The sequence below is a fragment of the Artemia franciscana genome, chromosome 21 (assembly GCF_032884065.1).
Source record: "Artemia franciscana chromosome 21, ASM3288406v1, whole genome shotgun sequence".
In the NCBI taxonomy this organism is placed as follows: Eukaryota; Metazoa; Arthropoda; class Branchiopoda; order Anostraca; family Artemiidae; genus Artemia; species Artemia franciscana.
Genome location: NC_088883.1, coordinates 18,003,331 through 18,024,712, shown reverse-complemented (window position 1 = coordinate 18,024,712; position 21,382 = coordinate 18,003,331). Strand labels below are relative to the sequence as shown.

The window sequence follows — 21,382 nt, the reverse complement described above, 5'->3', positions numbered from 1 at the left end:
ATGGGCCGCTGAAAGGATGGGCAGAAATGCAAACCAATTTTAAATGGCAAGTTAGTGACTGAACATGTCTTCAAGAGACTTTCTACGGACCAGCAACGATCTACAGACCATCGCTGAAGCACAATATGCAAAGGAATCTTTGTATTTGGTAACCTTTCTTACCGGTTTTAGCCCATTCTCTTCGTCGGCTTCTTCTCCTTCTTCTACAACGGGCTCCATGGGAACAAAGTCCAAATCATCTGATTTGCAACTCAAATTGGCTGCAGAGCCCAGATAATCGTCTTTACGGTACTTATCAGAAGCAAAAGTGTAAGGCAATTCTGGCACTATGCTATCCCAGTATTGATCTTTGAGTAAGATAGGATGTCGCTGGTGCAAGTCGTCTACCACTAGATACGTCACCTAAACATAAATATATATACATGTGATGAGAAAACAACAACGCAGCAGCTCAAAATGATATTCATATAATTGTAATTTACATTTTAATGACCAAAATTTTAGATCCATGCCGATAATATTTCGTTTCTTAAAACCCAAACTGGCATGATACAGGCTAAAAATCTCTGATTTAAAGAAAAAATTGATGAAATTGGAACTGGAAGTCTTGAGCATAAATAGGAGGAGTTTCAAAACACGATTTATTTGTTGACAAATGAGCTGTTTCCAAGCGCTTCCAGAGAAAGTCATTCCCAAAGTAAAACAGTTCAAAATAGGGATGAAACCTTTTAATTGACAGTGAATAGATATAAAAATTATTTAACTGGATATTTCGAACACATACACAGTGTTCATCATCAGCAGTAAAAGTATCAAAGTCATTCCCGTTTGGTAGCGGTAAAGTTGGTCTCACGAAGAGAACTTCAGTTCTGAATAATATCAACATAAGAAAAAGTCCTATATTTGATCTTCTTTAAATTTTATTACTTCAAATTTTACGCGTATTCAACTGAAGGAAGTTTAAATCGCCATTAACTAGGTATCTTTTTTCGAGTCGTCTTCTAGGCAAATTTTATACTAATTTTTTTAGCATAATATACTAATTATGCTAAATGTTTACAATACCTTTTATACAATGCAAGACGTCATTGCAATACTATATGTATCTTTTTGCTCTTGAAATGCATATGAATGTGACGTCATCAGATTAAGGCTCTAGAGTATGATCAGCCGAAGGGTGCACGCCTTTCATATAGCCCACCAAAATATTGCCACGCCCAATTAGCGAGGCCTGTGCCCCAAGCTGGGAATCACTGATCTATACACGAGTACTAAAATTTCTAGATTTTTATCAGATATAAAGGAGAAAAATTGAAAGTTATGAGAATTTTTTTTGTATGAGTAGCATGGAGTAAACTTTCGCATTGGTATTCATTTCCCTTTGAGAAATTGAATTAAAACAAAAATAAGGTTTTTCAATGGATATAATTTCATTCAGAAAATGGTGTTTTTATAAAATTTCTGCCAATTTAGTATCATATTCAAGGCTAAAAGCTTCAAAAATTATGATCACATCTGAAATCTACGAAAATCTTTTGAATATCAGGTCATACTTATCAGTTTTCAGCCGGAAGAACGGGTTCACTGGCAACTATTTCCCCTGGGCGATACTCTCATGCCCTTTCCACCTCTACGTAGGAAAGTATCTGGATTAATTTTTTTTCCTTTTAAAATCAAAATATTTTTGTTATAAAAGGAGAGCTTCAACAACCCCAGCATTCTGATTACATGTTTAATCCAATGAAATTCCTCCAAAGGAGGAGATATGTTAAATCTCCTCTTCATTCTGATCGCTTTCCGACCACTTTTATGAAAAGTTAGAAAATATGGAACTAAAAATCAATTTCCTAAGGCTTCAGCAGTCCCCTTCCTCACAAGACATACAAAGACATATCTCCTAATAGTTAGTGTGTAGCAATACAACAATAAAAGTCTAAAAACAGTCTACACAATAACAGACCTTTTCTAAGTAAGAACCGTTCATTTTGTTGGAACTGTATATTCTTTTATGAATGAATGTGACGCCGCATGGCAGTATGGCTTCTGAAACTGGGAGGCTATTGAAATAGCTTTTTGATAAGCCATTTACCTATTTAATAAGATAATCCAACTGGCTACATCAGGATTTTCCCTCCAAATTATTATAACCATATTCTGGCCGAAACTATTCTCTTGTGTTCCTGGTGCTAGTCAATTTGATTATAAAAAAAAAACAATTACATAGGGTACAAGGAGTAAGATTTTATTCGTATTTAAGACAGTCCTGTCTCAAGCATACGTAGTATACGCAGGAGCATACTACGAAGAGGAGGGAATATATGTGAAAAAAAAATATAAAAAGTAGAAGGCGAGTTACAAAGATTATCGTCGTTACCACAAAGTAATTTGAACTAAAAATGCTTTTATTAATGATGAGGGTTTTATTGCTACTGTGCTTTAGTAATTGGTAATCAGTTATTCAGTCTTATCCAAACGACTGAAAAAAAAATTGATGCAGAGCATAATTACCGTCAAATTCCTATCAACAAGGAAATTGGTCTCAAAATCATCGTCATCTTCTCCAAATGGATTCGACAAGGATTCGGCCACTTTCATCCATCCCATATAAAAGAAAAACTAGAAAAGAAATGAAATGAGATGACGTATTACCCAATAGGCTAGTATAAGGGCATCCCCACTTGAAAAGCCTATATTTCCTCATGAAATAAGTAAACGGCCGTAAAATTTTGCATTACTGAATATATCATTTAGCTTAAAATAAGAACTCCTCCCCCAAATTGACACCATTGTCTGCTGCACATCCCCTTTTAGGGTTGAATCTATTACTTTAAACCCCATCAAAGAGAACACGATCCTGCTTTAGTTGGATTCTACCATTAGTAGTGATGGATCAGTTAGACATCCGATAAAAAGTGGCATCTTATTTCAGATTCATTATAAGACAAGTGTGCTCAATCTTATATATTGCATTTTAGATACAAGACATTTATATCACACAATAACTTAACAGGATTCAGTTCTTAAATAAGCTCTCTGTCCCAAGATTTCATTAGTTTAGGATCCTGCAATACGGAGTTCAGTGAGACTAAGAAGAGTACCCAGAAGGTTTTTGGCGGATTTTCTGCAAAGAACGTCAATTTTGTGCTTGTGCATAGTTTTTTTTTAAGTTGGGGAGGATATTTTTGGCGGGATGAAATTTTAAGAATCAAGCAAAAATGGAAAATTTGCAAGAAATTATACGAACTCAAGGAAAATTTATCAAGGAAGTATATATTTCGTGTTGTTATACGAAATATATACACAATATATTTGAGGCAGTGGCGGTTATATTTCGAGAGGACATCCAAATTCGCTAGGCACAAGTAGCGTGTAAATTGCATGAAAGATACAAGGATTATATGAAAAGTCACAGAAATTTTTTTTTAAGTTCTCCTTGGATTCATGTCTGCCCAGCCAAGCACGCAAGGTGGGCCCAGCGGATCCATTTCTTGAAGTTGAATCCGTAGGTTACTTAAAGGTCTCTTAAATTTTTGATTATTTGGAAGAGAACATTGATCTTTTACGAAGGGGCACTTAATGTTATCTGCCAAACATGTCAGTTTTGGTAAAAAAGGATACTGCAAAAGATACTAAATTTAGTTACAGAAATTTGGGTTATGAGCTGGACATGCTTTACTAAGCTCCAATCCATCTTCAATGATTTTTTTGAAAGGGGGGGCTTCCAGAAAAGACAAATAAAGCCAAAAAACAAATGTTTGCTGTATTTATTCAAAATCTAAGTAAATACTATCACGATCCATTAAAATTAACCCTCTTTAGTCGCATATATCTATCCATATTTTAAAAGCATGTATTCCTGTGTTCTAGTTACATAGTATCAAATTCTACAAGCTCTATCTCCAAACCATATATAAATAGCAGTTTTACATGCGATAAATTTTTGTTTCAAATTATTGAGCATAGTAAAGCAATTGTTATCATTATTATCTCCAATTGATTGTTATGCAAGTGCCATATTCTTCATTATTACAGTTTTGTGGTGTCGTAAATATAGTGTGTTTTTTTTTGTCGAACACTATATAGGACAGTAAATTAGCCTTGTGCTCTGCTAGAGTGTATGGTTAAACAAACCTTAATCTACGATACCATAAATTTGTCCTTATTTTTTCAATATTTGTCCTTATTCAATCAATTAAGTACAAGTCAAATCAGGTAATGCAAAAAACAAGCTTATAGTCTAAAATTCTTGTCCTTTATAGTAATTTACCATTTTTGTAAGCATTTTTTCTTTAGAGAACATCCGTTAATCTAAATAGCACTGCCTAAGTAAAGAGAGAAGTGAGGACAAAATATTCTTTTTTTCACCAAGGCACTTCGTATGGAAGGAGTTGTCGTAGAAACTTCGGAAGGGACTCACTTGATTGGAAATTGAAAGTGCTTGAGTCCTTTTTCAGATTCAACAGTTATTGAAGGGTATTCAGCCCCCCCTCCCCCGGCGCATATTTATTTCCCAAGTTCATCGGATGAAAATTTCAAGATGGCCATTTTTGTTGAAAGGTCGAATAACTATGCCTCTGAAGCAGATTGTCAAAAGGACTTGTCTGAGGAATGACATAGGGTATTGAATTGGAGATTTCAGGAAATGAGGATTAATTACTAATTTCATTGTTACCCGTTGTTTCACGAGTTTTAGAAAAATGTATTAATATTAGAATTTGCGAGCATTTGGAGTGTCATAAACTTCTACATCCAAATCAGTTTGATTTCAGGAAGGGTAGAACAGCAGAAATGGCAATTTCATTTATTACTGCTATAATTAATGATGCTCTTGATAGAAAGCTTAGGGTAGCTGGTATATTTTTGGACTTAATTAAGGCTTTTGACACTGTTGACCATGGAATATTATTTTAAAAAATGTGAATTTTATGGATTAAGGGGTGCTACATTGTGTTTGCTTTGCAGTTTATCTTCAAAATAGACAGCAGTATGTCAATTTACATGGATTTTTGTCTAATAAAAATGTTTTTAATTGGGGGGTTCCCCAAGGATCCGTACTGGGTCCGACTCTGTTTTTAATTTTTATTGATGGTCTGCCGCATGTTGTGAAAGCTTTGCCCAGAATTGACGATTTTGTCGACAACGGTCCGAGTAAGACCCAGGTTACTATGCCCTTATTTGCTGATGATACAACCATGGTGTGTGTTGCCCCAACATAATAACTGCTCATGTCAACGATAAATGCAACAATGAGCAAGATATGTACATGGCTTAAAATAAACCACCTTGACCTGAATATAAATAAGTCAATTTTTTTTATTTTCTCTCGATCTCCGAATTTTTACCCTTGGTTTACGGAAATTATTTCGGAGCGGGGAATTATTAAACGAATAAGGTTCACCAAATACCTCGGAATCAATGTTGATGAAACCCTATCATTTAAAGATCATGTGAAGTCAGTTTCGAAAATATTGTCACGTAACTTAGGTATCATACGCAAATTAAAGCATATTTTTCCCCAGAATGTTCTACTATTGTTATATTTTTCCCTGATTCACCCTCACATTTTGTATTGCTTGTCGATTTGGCTTGGTACTTTCCCTTCAATAGTTCATCCAATCCGTGTGGTCCAGAATAATGCTGTCCGAGTTTTTTGTGGTGTTGGGAACCAGGAGTCTTTGAGGTCTGTGTATAGATATTTAAATATAATGCCTGCAGCTGGATTACGTGATTTTTATACGTTGATTTTTATATATAAGTATTACAGTGAGAGCCTTCCTGATTGTTTTGCAGGAACATCTTGTGAGAGGTCTGATATTTACCACCACATTACTCGGATACGAGATAATACTGAGGTTCCTCGATTAGTTTCAAGTAGGTCTTCTTTTTCACTTATTTACAGACCTTCAAAAATTTGGAATAAACTGAGTATAGATAACAAGGAAATAGTTTAAGTCTGATTTACGTGTGGAGTTGCTCTGTAGGTATACTTTTGAAACAGATTAACTAAAATAAATTTTCCATAGGTTATTCATTTGTAATATTTATGTATTTTTTTGTTTGTTATTTTTGTTGTCTTGGAGTCACGCAAGGTAATGAATTGTTTATGTTTTTTTTTTGTTGATTTCGGTATTTGGTCTCATTCTCCATATTTTCTCATTCTCTATATTCTCTCTTTATTTTCCTTGGATTTAGCACAGCCTCGCAAGCTTTGCTTATATTGTGCTATTGATTAAGAAATGTTTATTTCTAATAAAATTATTCTACTACTACTACTACTACTATTACTACTATTACTACTACTACTACTACTACTACTACTACTACTACTACTACTACTAATTGACTAAAATACAATTTGTGCACACTGCTACTACTACTACAACTACTACCTCTATTGCGACTGCTACTAAGGCTAAGCGTATTAAGGTGAACATTCCAGAAAATGTCGAGTTGAAAGTTGTAAACTGGCTGTCAAAAGGGTGTTTTAACAACATCTTAGGAGCAGCTCCTGGCCGAGTGGGTTGGTGCGCTGGATTCGGGATCCCTTGTCTGAGAGGACACGGGTTCGAATCCCAGTGTACCCAATTCTTCAGTTTGGGACGGGGGTCAGTGGCGTGACTCTGTAAGCTGGGGAAGGTAAACAGGAAGGGTGTGCGAAAGCACAGGATGGCTGGCCCCCAATCCCCCATTGCACTTCCTGGCTAAAGGGCCTAGAAACGGAGATCAGCACCGTCGCTACGGACTGTAAAGTCTAATGCCGTATCCTTTACCTTTTACCTTTAGGAGTAGCTTAGAACAATAAGTTGATACTTTCAGGGCATGATGGGAGGGATGGTAAACTGACCAAAACGCCATATATGCACATTATTACTGTTACTACCACTACTATTACTACTACCCCAATTCCTACTACTGCGGCGACTGCTACTACTACTAAGGCAAGGGGTATGAAGAAGAAAACAATAGGGAATGTTGAGAAAAAATTTGAATTCAAACAAAACACACTGTGCACATGCTGGTTGTCAAAAGGGCGTATCAGCAATATCTTAGTAATATATTGGAGTATTAAGTTGAAACCTACAGGGTATGTTAAAGGAGGATGTTGAACGAACCAAATGGCAATATTTGCAGGCTACTACTACTGCTGGTTTTACTGCTACTATTATCACAACCACTACTGCTACTACTGTTACTACTGCTGTTATTACTACTACTAAAACTAAGTGTATTAAGGTGAGAATATCAGGGAATGGTAAGAGGATGTTGAACTAATTCAAAACAAACTATTTGCAAGCAGGTTGTCAAATGGACGTATCAGAAATTTCCCAGAAATTCTTCGTATATTAAGTTGAAACTTTCAGAGTATGTTGAGGGGAAGTTGAAGAAACCAGAAGGCGCCACGTACATACTGCTACTAATGCTACTAGGACTATTACTACAACTGAGGCTGAGTGTGTCAAGGTCAAGCTTTCAGGGAATGTTTAGGGGGAAATTGGACTAAATTAATGCACACTATGTGCATGTATGTTGTCAAACGTATGTATCAGCAACACTATAACAATGGTTTAGAAAATTAAGTTGAAACTTTCTGGGGAATTGAGGGGGGTGCTGAACTAGCCAAAAGGCACTATGTACCTACTACTATTGGTCTTACGATTACCGCTACTACTGAGACTAATAGTATTAAGGGGAGACTTTCAGAGAAGGTGGACTAGGATGTTGAATTAAATCAAAACATAATGCGTGCATGCAGGGGCCAAAAGAGCATAAAAACAATATCTTAGGAACAGCTCATAGTATTAAAACTACTAAGGGTAAAGGTATAGAGGTGAGAATCATAAGAGATATTGAGGAGAAATTAAATTAAATCAATAACACACTATATACAAGAAGGCTGTTAAAAGGGTACATCAGCCATATCTTGGGAATGGATTGGACTATAAAGTTGAAGCTTACAGGGCATTTTGTGTGGGGATATTAAACTTACCAAATGGCAATATTTGCATACTACTACTGCTACTGTTATTGCTACTACTAATTCTGCTAATACCACAGCTACAATTACAACCATTATTACTACTAAAGCTTAGTGTATGAAGGTGCAACTTTCACAGAATGTTTAGAGGGATAATGAACTAAATCAAAAAATACTCTGTGCATGTAGGTTGTCAAAAGAGAACATCAGCAATATCCCAGGAATGGTCAAGGGTATAAGTTGAAACTTTTTGGTCATGTAAAGGGGGATGTCAAACTAACAACAACTACTGCTATTACACCAACAACAACTACTACTACTAATACTACTACCACGATTACTACTATCGGTAAAACTGGATGTAAAGGTATACGGTGAAACTTTCAGATAATGTTGAAGAGGATGTTGAACTAAATCGAAAATCCCATGTGGATGCAGGTTATAAAAGGGGTTAACGACTATATCCCAGGAACAACTTAGTGTTAAGTTGATGTCAGGGAGTGTTTAGGGACATGTAGAAACAACCAAAAGGCACTATAGTTTTCAAGCGCAAAACTACGATAAATCATAATACGATGTTGATACGATAATCAACAAATAAATGAAACCCAGAACAAACAGAAATCGTAATAAATAAGCGAGTCAAACTCAAAAGGAGCAGGAACTAAGAGGGGTACGGCTGACTCTCCTCGTACCTTCTAAAGACAAAAACAGAATTTGCACTTTATTGAAAAAAATCATTTTAAATGTTTTTCTCTTTTTTTAACCTTACAAAGCAAAAATTATTCAGACTTTCATAAATGAATATTAGAATATACATTATAAACTACCAATCCGCATTCATTTCTTTGTTAAGTTATCTTGGTTATGATGGTGATTACAGTTCTTTTTTTGATATTATGAGAAACTAGCTGTTGGGTTTCTCATACCTACCAACACCTAGGTGGTGGGGGCGCTTCGCGCCCCCAAGCCCCCCCGCGCGCGTAAGCCGTTACGCGTCATTGTAGTTGTGTCCCTGTGTCCCACCTGTGAATATAGATAGATATCTATATAAGTTTTTGACTACGTAAAACTTGCGAATATACAACATTCTTCGTTGTCCCATTGTCTGTGCATATAAATAGATTGCCAGGTTTACCAACATAGAATTTTCCATGGGAAAAACAATCCGTATTCAGATCTATACCTCATGATTCTAATGATTGCCCTTGAGCTTTGTTGATGGTGATCGCTAATCGAACATTCTCTGTGTCCTCGTCGTCATTTATATATCCCCCTGTGCCCCCCAGCGTCCCCGTTGTAGTTGTGTCCCTGTATCCCGGTTATTTATATTCCCTGTGTCCCGGTGCCCCGGTCTGTATATACATTCGTTTTTGAATTGGTATATGATGAAATAAATTTTTGGTTTTTCTCCTTTTTTTCTTTTTAGTTTTTTTTTGGTTTTTACCTTTTTTTAGCTTTTTAGTTTTTTTTCTTTTTAGTTTTATTTTGTAGTTTTTACCTTTTTTTAGTTTTATTTTATTTTTATTTTTTTAGTTTTCTTTTTCTCATTTATTTTTCAGTTTTTTTCCTTTTTTTAGTTTTTTTTTCTTTTTTAGTTTTGAAATAAATTTTTTGTTTTTTTTTGGTTTTTACCTTTTTTTTTAGCTTTTTTAGTTTTTTTCTTTTTAGTTTTTTTTTTATTTTTATTTTTACTTTTTTTAGTTTTCTTTTTCTCCTTTATTTTTCAGTCTTTTTCCTTTTTTAGTTTTTTTTTCTTTTTTAGTTTTTAGTTTTTTTAGTTTTTTTATTTTTTTTTTAGCTTTTTTTTTAGTTTTTTGGCCTTTTTTAGTTTTTTTTTTATATTTTTTAGTTTTATCAGATAAGTGGAGTTTATCTGGCGACTGATCGAGCCTTAAATTAACTAAATGTAAGTTTCCAAAGGCAGTTTTAAGGCAGTATTATGAATCATCTCTCAGATTACAAATATAAAGAGGCTTAACACTTTAATATATATATTTTAAAACTTTTCCCATTATCAGTAATACTACTACTAATACTACTGAGAATTACGAAATTCTCACACTCCATTAAAGGACGACCTGCTTTTCGTTTGGCCCTAAACGGTTGGCCGACAAAGACTATCTTTGGTAATCTGTCAATACTAACCAAAAGTCTTAGCGATTTGAGGAAGGGAGTAGCATACATTGGGAGTAGAGGAATCGATTTTGGATACTGAATGATACTCGTATTGGTACTCAACATCTGGGTAAATATTTTTAGGTCTTACTGACAAGGCGTATCCAGGGGCGGGGGGTAGGGGGTTTTGACTCCCCCCTAAATGTTTGTCTGGTTCGTAAAAACGTGACAAAAATGAATATATAAACAAGTTTTTTGTGCGTTTTATAATTTCTTTGTAGCCTCCCCCCCAAAAAAATTCGTTTGTATCCTCTCCCCCCAAAAAAAAACCTGGATAAAACCCTGCTTACTGATAACTAATATAATGGATCGTAGGGATTTTTCACTGACCAAATAAAGAGATCATTGGATCACATTGGGTAATCTACTGATAGTCTGGAGAGCCCAAAAAGTAAAGAAACTTCTTTTAGGGAATTTCCTTTCGCAATGTGGCACAGTGTCTCTTAATGCAAAAACTCTGTCGTGATTTTGCGGTTTCAATTAAATTTTGACAGTAATTTTCTAGAAGCATACACAAAAAAGCTTAAAATCCGTTATTACTGTCAGAAAATTCCGTCGTAGTGACACAGTCGTGGGACAGAGGCATATCAGATATGTTTTCCTAAAAGAAACACTCATTAAAAAAAACTGACGTAAATACGAACAAAAACAATTTCTCTGATAAACAGAAAAGAATTATTGGCAATTTTGGCAATCAACAAAATTCTCATCAATGTTGGTGTTAAACCTACGAACGAGCTTATACACAAGCAGCCTCATTTGTCAAATACATTGGCGCCAATTAACGATTTTTTTTCGTTTGGGAGGGGGCAAAATGCATTTTTCAAAGTCTAAGATGCGGAGGGGATAATTGTAAATTCTAACGTATTTTTTTTCAATGAAAATACAAAAAAAGAGACATTTTTCTATGAGAATTAAAAAAAAAAAATTTGGAATCAGAGCAGGGCAAACAATCTAGGGGGGGGGGTCCCTCGGATATACTGACCAGACCAACATTATGCATATTTACACTTTTTTAGTGATCATCAGTTAATTCCTGGAATCACAAACATAAATGCATAATCTGATAACCGAGCTAGCAAGATGTTTGGTTCTCTTTTGGTTGTGGCCCCGGACAATAGAAAAAAAAGTCAAAAGAGAACAGAAAAGGTACAACGGTTATTTCTTCACCGACTCAAGTTCGTAAATAGGGATTAAAAAGTACTGGTGCTACTAACAGTGAAGCGTCTGGCGAATTCACTAAAATAGAAAACAATTTAAAAGAAAAGGTAAAATTAGATCACAAGATATGTCTATGAACCCAGGGTTGGAAGCTCCAGGGAGTTACCAGGTACACCAAAGCTCAGCAGTTAACTCGAATATACAGGTCCAGTTTAATAGACATGACCCTTGATTTTTCTTGGCCTTGTGGTATTTGCTGTCTCAACTTAAGATTTAAAGTCGATTTTTCCAATTTACTTTTAAGTGCTCCTTCATAAAAATTTTTAGAGAAAATCTAAATTTTCATATGAATCCATGAATGCACACCACTTACCTGAAGGAAGTCAAAAAGAGGAAAATAGATGACGTTTGTGTCTCCATGATCTTTAAAAGCACCACTATTTTCTGTGCTAGCATCACCACTTCGGAACTCTGAAGCAAAAAGCCTTTCAATATCCGATTTATAAGTCCTGAAGCTAAATTGGCTCCCACATAGTGTAGATACACAGTAGGTATACACTGCAATCGTAACCGCCTGAAAAATATATGAATTTAAACAGATTGTTTGCTGAATAAAATAATATTTCAAGAAGGATGCAAAATCAGTCCAGAAGAATAACATCTTCAAAACCAATAGTAAGCTTCTCAAATCATGTATAGACCTCATTCTTTAAATACAACTCTCAACATTACAAGTGGTTATTATAAACTAAAAACCCTACAGTGTTGCAATGATGCACCAAGTCTTCATCCATTACTTCATGAATTTTTTGACAATGATAATTTAGGCATTAGTCACATTGCATATGCTGATGATGTTCTGCTTCTTAGCCGGACAAAACATAGTCTAATTACCAACTTTGACCGGCTTTCAGCCGCACTATCCACAGTAGGCCTTTCAGTTAATGCCTCCAAATGCGAGTTTTTGTGTTTTGGGAGTCCTCCACCAGCATCACCTCTTTGCTTGGGTTCTTCAACTCTACCACGTTCAGCAAGTATTAAATGGTTGGGTCTCTCTTTTTCCACGTCAATTTCGTCTACTTGCTCCGCTATTACGTCCAGCGTGCTGAAAAGTATGCGGGTTGGTTACGGAAAAATTTCATCGAATTGTGGTCGGTATAACCGAAAAGGACTATGCCGTCTTTATTCTAGTTTTTGTGCCCCTGTTGTTTTTTTTTCTTTCTGGTTTTGCTTTCCTCCTTCACAAGAAGGATACAAAGAAAATACACTCAGGAATTTTAAGTATTGCAAGTATTTGCTGCGTCTGCCTAGATGGTATCGGAATCATACAGTCGTTTCTAAATTTGACATCATTGATGCGCCCTCGCGACTGAAACATTTATCTGAAGATATATCTCTTAAAACTCAGCAAATGATTGGTGTTTTTGACCCTCTTTGGCCATTTTTCGAATTGAGGTAATTTATTTATGTTGTATGTTGTTATGCTGTTATGTTATTTATGTTGTTATGTTTTTTTTTCTTGTTTTTTCTTTTTTGTGTGTTTATTTATTCCACAGTTTTATGTATTTTGTGGGTTATAAATAAATTATTATATTATTATTATTAATTATTATGCCGAAGAGTTTTACCCTTCTATTTCGCTCAATGACCTATACTACCAATTTTGCCTACCTTCACTACATTGTTTTTTTTTCTCAACTTGATTTTATGCTTTCCCCTTGCTAAGGGGGCTGGGAGGAGGAGAACTAAAACGGAGAATTTATACGTCTGTCTGAGGGTTTCGACCATGGACATTTCAGTGGTCAAGTTAATGGTTCCTAGCCTTTACATCCTCAGAATCCTCAAACAGAAAAATAACACTCTAGATCCCTACACCCTAGATACCTTACACGCTATAAACAATAGCATAAAATAGGTCCCGATTTTGCTGCCATATGGTATTTATGATGGCATAGTCAAGATGAATTTATACAAAGCATGTATATGAGAGCATTTAGCTCTTAAATAACTCTCTTTTATGTCTCAGGGCCCTGTGAATGCTGGACAAATAAAAAAGAAAAGAGAGACACATCAGTGCTTCAAGCTCTTTTTCGAAAATCCCAAAGTTTTCGGCATTAACTTTATTTTTAAGATAAAATAAATATTACTTTTTATACCTAATTCCTAAATGGAATTTCCTTTCATTAGGCAGATTTTTTTCCAAAAAATGTTTCGAGTTTTCACTTTCTAAGGAGACTGGGAGGAGGATTTATGAGAGGGAACTATGATCCTCCGGTAAAAGATTGTTGATCGTGAAAGTTTCAACGATATACTTTTTATGGTTTCCAGTCTTTTCGATGTGGTTTATTCGTATTTTCATTTAAGGCTCGATTTCCCAACCCAAAGGAGCAACAGTTACTGTTTAACGGCTGACTTTTATAATGACTGGTTGTTCGTATGACCGTTAAACATATTTGACCGTTGAACGACGACTGGCTGACAGTTAAATATATTTTCAGCTACTGAATTGAGGAGTTTTTATTTCCAAAAAAGAAAACGGTGAAACATACCAAGCTCAGACCAACGGTAGAACCTTTCGTATATAAAAATTTCCCTGTGCGTTCATAATATTTCTGAATTTTGATTATAAATTACCTGAGTGTAGACAAGGGGTATAGGCACCCAATCATATCCAATTATAGTGGCACAGCCACTTCTAAATTTACATAGTTCGTCCAGAAGAGTTTTGACAGCAAAGTCGTCTCTGATTCGTCCTTCTTTTCTAGCTCTACTGATAATACTTCCAGCCCAAGCGATAGGCATCCAAAACTTATTGTGTTTCGATTTGCTGGCCATATCTTCAAAAATTTCTAGTTCATTCTCGTTCATTAGCCCTAAAGAAAAGGAATTCTTAGAATAGGGTGATTATTAATATTTATTCAAATAGAAATCCTATTAGATTTGTTAATTTGATATTTGTTAAATTTGATGTTTATATACAATTTGTAAGATTTAGCATTTATTTGGACTTTTTGTTGGTTCGATACCAAGGTGTCTTGTCGGCAGTAATCTTGACAAAATTAAAATTTGCAGATTTATAAACGTGTTTTGCAACCTGTAGCAAAATTTTTAATAAATTATCATATGGCGCCATATAAAAAGCAGTGTGCTTGCCACTAATATTGAGCTTCAGTTGTAGATATATATTTTTTAAGAAGATAAACAATATTTGTTGTTTTAATTTCTTAGTTAGTCCGATGTTATCGTTCAGCTTTCAAGACGATGTAGAAGACTATTTGGCAAATTAAAACCGTTACCATAGCTTTCAACATAATGCATCAATTTCCAGTGACAAACACGAATTTTTTTTTTCTCCTTCAAATTTCTAACTTACCCAGATATCTTAGTCTTTCTGTTCAATTCTATTCAAAAGTTGACACGATTTCTGTGATCTAGGTTTGAACTGGATTTATAATTATACCTGGGATTTAATTCTATACCCCGGTATAAACTGTACCCTGGGGCAACAGATCAATGGCAAAAAAAAACTTATAGGAAATTGTTAATACAACTATCAGTTGTTTTCTTCGAGTAAAAAGGTACAACAGATGCACAAAACTAACGTTACTGGTCTAAGCACTAGCGGTCTATTAGGCCTATTAGGCATTTTTATGTGCCTGCTGCCAAGGACTGTGTTGTTACAAAAACTATAACAGAGCCAAGGACTACAAATTATCGTTAGTGATTTTAAAATTTTTAAAACTGCTCGAGTTTATCGTCCTACAAGGTCCATAGCCCGTATTGCAATAGCTTAAACGAAAGCTTCAGCCTATCTCTGTATCTTCCAAGTCTTTTTTTTTATTAGCTACGTGATAGTGTTCAGAGGTTTCTTGCAGCAAATGGGAGGTCCCTAAAACGGTTAATTTGCGTATTTGAAGGCAAATATTAGAAAAAAAAAATAATAAAAGACACCTAAATGCAGTTGCTTCTAGGAGCAAATGATCTGTAAGCTACCAGATCCAACTTACACGGCTTAAAGACAAGAATAAAACCGCGGTTGCTGATCCCTACTTCATGAAACTGAGATCTGACGCATGCAGGTGACAATAATACAGCTAAGCCCTACCCACACAGAGGTCGTATCTAGCACGAATATACCTGAAAACATTATTGTAACTGTTGGCTAGGTTTGGCTAAACTTCACAAGATAGCCGTTGGGAGGAGAACAAGACATTTTGAAAACCTTGTTTCCCTCCCAACTGAGGTCAGGCTAAGTAAAGACCTGAAACGCCATAACAATGAACGTAGATCGTATTTTCCACTTTGTTTATTTGGGTAACTGACGTTCCCCCCTGATAGAGTATATTTGGAGATGGAGGGAATTTAGAGAGCCCCTTTACTTGTCCCCAACAGAAGTCTAGTAGGGTCAGAATCTAAATCCAAGGACCAAAACTGTTACTTCTTTTAAAGGTTGGTTCTCCTTATAACCCTTTCTTATAAATATCCTGATAACTTGTATTTAGGAACCATCTGCCCTACAGATGAGGAACTGATTCTGGATTCATGAAAAATTCAAGAAAAATACTAGTTGCGTTCATTTAGATGTCCTGATTTAAGGAATATAGGTTCTCTCCATCCCCACATATATACGATTGGGTTTGACATCAAAAGGTCAAAAGTGGGATATGCAACAACTACCTTTGGTAGATAAAATAGGACAAGAATTTTATAATTCCCTCCCTATTTTTTTACCCACGTGAGTCGGACTGAGTAATTCTCAGAAGGTGCTTACTTCCCTTACACTGGGTGAAATATACCAACTCGTTACGCTAGAGTTCATGATGACAAAAACTTAGGGACCCCTCTCCTCCGAAAGAGCTCAAAAAGGGTAGGGGACACAAAAAATCACTACCAGGATACGTGCTTTTTCTTTGGACCAAGTGTTTTTGGATTCAGCAACCGCTTCTGCTGGATGTACAGATGGCAAGAATATGGACCTCCCCTCCCAATACAAAGAGATCAAGTGTCTTCTGACCCCAAATAATCCCAATTAAGACATTTCATCTTACTTCAAGCCTAGTTTGATTAAGATCTGTAAAACATTTCTGCTAAATATTCACATGACAAAAGCTTAGGAGCCCCATCCCCCCTCACTAAAGTTGGATCATATTTGAGTCCAAAACAACCATAAATAGGACACCAGTAGTGAATTTCCGCAAAGTTATTTGCACTACTTGCCTACTCTGCAAAGTACTAAATATTCACCAAAAAATACAGGACCGAAAATATGGAATTATTTGCCAAATACTTTGAGAAATGCTAATAGCCTACCAGAGTTCAAAAGTAAGATTAAAAGCTTCTTAATGGAAAACATTGAATTAGATCCTAATTTCTTTTACCAATAGTTCTCTATGTTTTGTTTTATTAATTTACGTTTGTTTTCTTTTCTTTTCCCTTCTTCTTCTTTTCTCTTCTTACCTTATATTTCTATTCTTGATGATTGAATGAATACTGTCACCCGTTACGGGCAGTGCTCTCTTAGGGTGTAGTTAGTTTATAGTGTGTGATTTTTTTTTTTTTTTTTTGTTAATAAACGAATTGAAAAAAATTGAAATACAGGCTTTTAAGAGAAGTTCCAGAAAAAGGAGCTTCTCAAGGAGAAGTATAGAGCCATATTAAAACCTAACACAAACAGAAACAAAGTAATAGAATAATTCAAAGTTAGACCGAACAGAAATTACTATCAATGAATAAATTAAACACAAAACGAACAGAAATCAAAATGAATTATTGCAACAAACATAGAAATAACAAATACTAATATAGATGATAATCCACCAATACAAAATGAATAATAGATCAAAAAGCTTAAAATGAGCATAAATGATCACAAATAGAAGTATAGGTACCACTCCTAAATCTTCTAAAGGTAACAGTGTCATTTATACTTTGCTAAAACCGATTTGTATCCCGAGCAGAGTCTTTTATTTATTTTAACATCAACATATCAACAAAAATATCAAAAGCCCAATCAAAGTTTATGAATAAGAGCGGCGTCTCTCCTCCCTCAAACCCTATGAACAGCTTGAGTGTCTTTTATATTTTATTGAAAATAATATATATTCTGAACAATATGATTTATTTTTCAAAAAATAGCCAGCATAATAATCAATATTCTTGGAAAGAACAAGCAAAAGCAATAATATTAACACCAGAAGTTTCAGTAATTTTTTATTCTCTGGACCAATAATTACTAAAGAGGAAACGTTTATAATATAGTTTGTTTTAAGGAAAGTGCAGATGACACTCTTGCCTTTCAAAGGCTTGGGGGGGGTAGCCCTACTCCAGCTTCTAATAATCTATGTTCATATTAAGTTTATCTTGATTATTCATTATAATTTCTGTTCGTTTTCGGATTTATTGATTGATCTATAGAAATATGTTATCGTTATGATTTATATAGTTATTCATTTTTATTTCTGTTCGTTTCATGTTTCATTTATTCATTGACGGTAATTTCTGTTACTTTTAAGTTCGAAATATTATGCAACTTCATTTTTTTGTCTTAGGTTTTAATATGGCTCTTTACTTTTCTTTGAAAAGCCTATTTTTTGGAAAAGTTTTTTTTTAATTAATTCTTTTTCGTTTTATCGCGGTTACGTCTTGGTTAATATTGGGAATATTTCTATTTGTTTTCAATTTTTCTGCTTAAGAATTAAAATGTTGTACTGTAATTTAAAATTTAGGAAAACTTGAATATTCAGTCAAACTTTTTGATCAGGAGCATTATAGTGCAAATTTTTTTTTTAAATAATCTATCATATTAACTCCGAGCGGATGGAGGATGCTTATTCACATGAATTGAAAATCGGCATAATTTTTAGTCTTCTATAGGGCTGAAACCATCCTGACGCCAACCCAGAGGGGACCCTTGAATATGCACGTATCTCACCATTTTAATATTCTAATGTTTAATGGCATTTTGACGGCTCTTATTTTTTCAAATAAATGCATGTCAAGGTCTTTATTAAAAATGTTTCTGCTTTGCTATTTTAAAAGTAAAAAAAATGGATATCACGAATCAGTAAAACCAGATCTGTTTCCTTGTTGTTGTTTTTTTCTCAACTGAGTTCTTTGGCCTTTACTTCGTGGTTTCATATTTCAAAGCAGACCCTGCTATACAAATGGAATATTTCCATCTAAGAATAGATGCAATCAGATTTTGCTTCTATAATTTACTTTCTTCGTGAACATCTCCGAGGTCCAGTCTACGTATCCCAAAATTTTCACACTAATTGAAAAAAAGAACAATATTTGGCCCATTTTGGGATTTCATGAATCAATGCAACACAATTTTGCATGGTATTTTTTTCCTCTTGCACAGGATATATACCCAGTGAATTAATAGCCAATTAGACACATGAAAAATTTGGACCCGTTTTGGGTGTCTTGAGCCAGTACAGTAGCTCTTTTCACAGATTTTGTGTCTTTTGACCTGTGAAAACCTTGTAAGACTCAATCAATCTTAGAAAATAAATAGCCCAGTTCTTGGTGTAACATATCAATGCTACCAATCTTCTAAATATTTTGCCATTATGAGGTCTATTTGATCCCGTCTGCATTGTATAGTTTCAATAACAAACACCCAGAATTTCAGAAAAACTTTAGCAATCGATGGAGGGGAGACGGAGGAGATCCCAAGCTCCCCTAACGTATACTTCCCTACACTTTCCTTTCTCTTATACTACCTGAAACTTCCAACTCCATCCCCAGAGCTGTTACCGAGATATTACAGATATGGCGTAAGGATAACTTTAATGCACCCAGTGAGTTTTGACTTAGTTCTACCCTCTCTCCCAAGTCATATTTCAATGTAATGTCCCACCCTTCAACACACCCTAAAAGCTTGAACTTGATACTTCAAGCTTTTCCCCAGTTATCGCAAATACGCCATTTTGATAATCTGACGGCATATTTGATTTACCTTGCTTCTCAACTGTGCATAGACTACAGGTGAAACATGAGCTTAAAGTTCAAAGACGTTTTGGCTGATCGGAGACAAAATTAGTTGGCCCCTTCCCCTCCCCCAACGCAAAATTTGAAGTCTCACACCTTCAATCTTTTCCTTCCTTTCTCAAAAAGTGCTTGAAAGTTTAGGCTGTATCCCCCAAGCCGTTCCTGAGATACTTCAGAAATGATATTACGATAACCAGGATACACATAGTGTTTTCCAATCTACCTCTCACCCTCTCCTCGATAAAAATTTGATATGCAACTACCTCCCCCTCCCCGCCAACAATCCCAGAAATTTACAGCTCGGATATTCCATCCAATTTGCAAACTCAGCGGCAAAAACGTCTTTATATTTACTTAGGAACAAGTGTCGTTTCTAGAGTACTGTCTTAGAAAGCTCTGAAAATTTTGGCCTAACCCCATTTTACAGGGGGGGGGGAATGTCTGCTCTGTTTTTGTCTGCCTTATGATCCCCTTAGTCCAAGGGCTTAAGGATAAATGCTTCAAACCAGTCGGTGAAACAGTTTTACGGCCTTTTCAGGGTGGGGGTGGCTTTTCCCCCAAGATATATATACATTAGTTTCGTCTTGTTTGTATGTTCCAAACTAATCAGAAGAGAAAGTTTAATTTTTATCCGCTTTTGGCCTCCCCTCTGCAATATCTTTGGTTTAGTTTAATGTTTTAATGGAAACCCAAGCAAGCACCTACAACAAGAACATATATAAGCAAGCAATAATATAAGCAAGCAAGCACCTACAACAAGAACATATATAAGCAAGCAAATAATTATAAGCACGGGCATGCACGTTAATAAGCAGAGCTTCAAGCACGGCAAGTTAATATTCTGCATCCTCCTTCTTTTGTTGATAACATCAAAGGTTGAGCCTGGTGGGTGGCTTTGTAATTCGCCCAGAACGCGTGGTGCCGCGTAGCGGCTGTCTTGGTCGTTGGGTTAGGTGCGAAGGGGATCGTGAAGGAGACTCTGCAGTGGCAGTATCTGCTAGTGGTGTAGCAAATCTTTCGGCGGGTGTAGTTATAGCACGAGGTGGCGTTGGGAAATTTGTGGGACTTGACGGGACGCTATATGGATGTTTAATTCCTATTTGGGCTCGAGGAGATACGTGGGATTGATCTCCAGGTATACTGGGTTCCGGGGACGTTGCTTCAAACTGCGGCTCGGTGGACATACTTTGGTTTCTCTCTCTGATCTGTCGCCTGTTCCGTCTGTAGACCTTTCCATTCTCTGTTTGAAGAATGTAGGATCGTGGCGCATATTCGTATTTTTCCAGTATCAGTGCTTTCTGCCACCTAGCATTGTGGTCGAGCTTCACCCACACAGTCTGATCCTTGAGCAGTGGTTTTAGGTCCCTTGAGTGTCTATTATACGACTCCATTTGTAGTTTCTATTGTCTTTCTCTGGCTTGTTGGAAAGATGAGGGTGGGATGACCTTGGAATTTAAGTGTCTGGGAAGAACGGGTAAAACGGATTTAAGTTGTCGGCTCATCAGCAACTGTGCTGGTGAGGCTAGCCCATTGACTGGTGTGATACGGTACTCCAGCATGGCTAAGTACGGATCGGACTGGTGCTCTACGGCTTTGGACATGACCCTTTTTGCCGTCTGTACCGTTTTTTCGCTAAATCCATTTGACTGTGGATAGTTTGGGCTTGACGTTTTGTGGTCAATGCTCCATTTGTCAATAAAATCTCTGAATTCCTTCGACGAAAACTGAGTCCCGTTGTCTGACGTCAGTGTTTTCGGGATTCTGTGTCTGGCGAACTGGGCTTTCAGTTTGGTGATCACTTGCTGTGATGTGCTAGTTGTTAGCTTATCGACTTCTATGAACCTGCTGTAATAGTCAGCAGTGACTAAATACTGAACTCCTCTGAATTCGAAAATATCCGTTCCAACATGTTCATATGGATGTGTGGGGATTTGAGATGTCATCATACTCTCTTTGACTTGGTTTTGTGCCATAGTACAAGTACTGCAGCTACCAATCATGTTCTCAATATCTTTTGTAATGTTTGGCCAGAACACTACCATCCTGGCTCGTTCTTTGGTTTTGACCATTCCT

General features: G+C 35.9%; 1 protein-coding gene across 2 annotated transcripts in view; it reads right to left on the bottom strand.

Moving 5' to 3' along the window:
• LOC136040572 (bestrophin-4-like) overlaps positions 1-21,382 on the bottom strand; it is a 96,694-nt gene that overhangs the window by 30,916 nt on the left and 44,396 nt on the right. For both annotated transcript variants that reach the window (XM_065724806.1, XM_065724807.1), the window contains exons 6-9: positions 13,949-14,187; positions 11,688-11,888; positions 2,509-2,616; positions 163-402 (exon numbers count right to left, since the gene is read on the bottom strand). In XM_065724806.1, the coding sequence (XP_065580878.1) occupies positions 163-402; positions 2,509-2,616; positions 11,688-11,888; positions 13,949-14,187 (788 nt within the window). The remainder of the gene's footprint in view (positions 1-162; positions 403-2,508; positions 2,617-11,687; positions 11,889-13,948; positions 14,188-21,382) is intronic.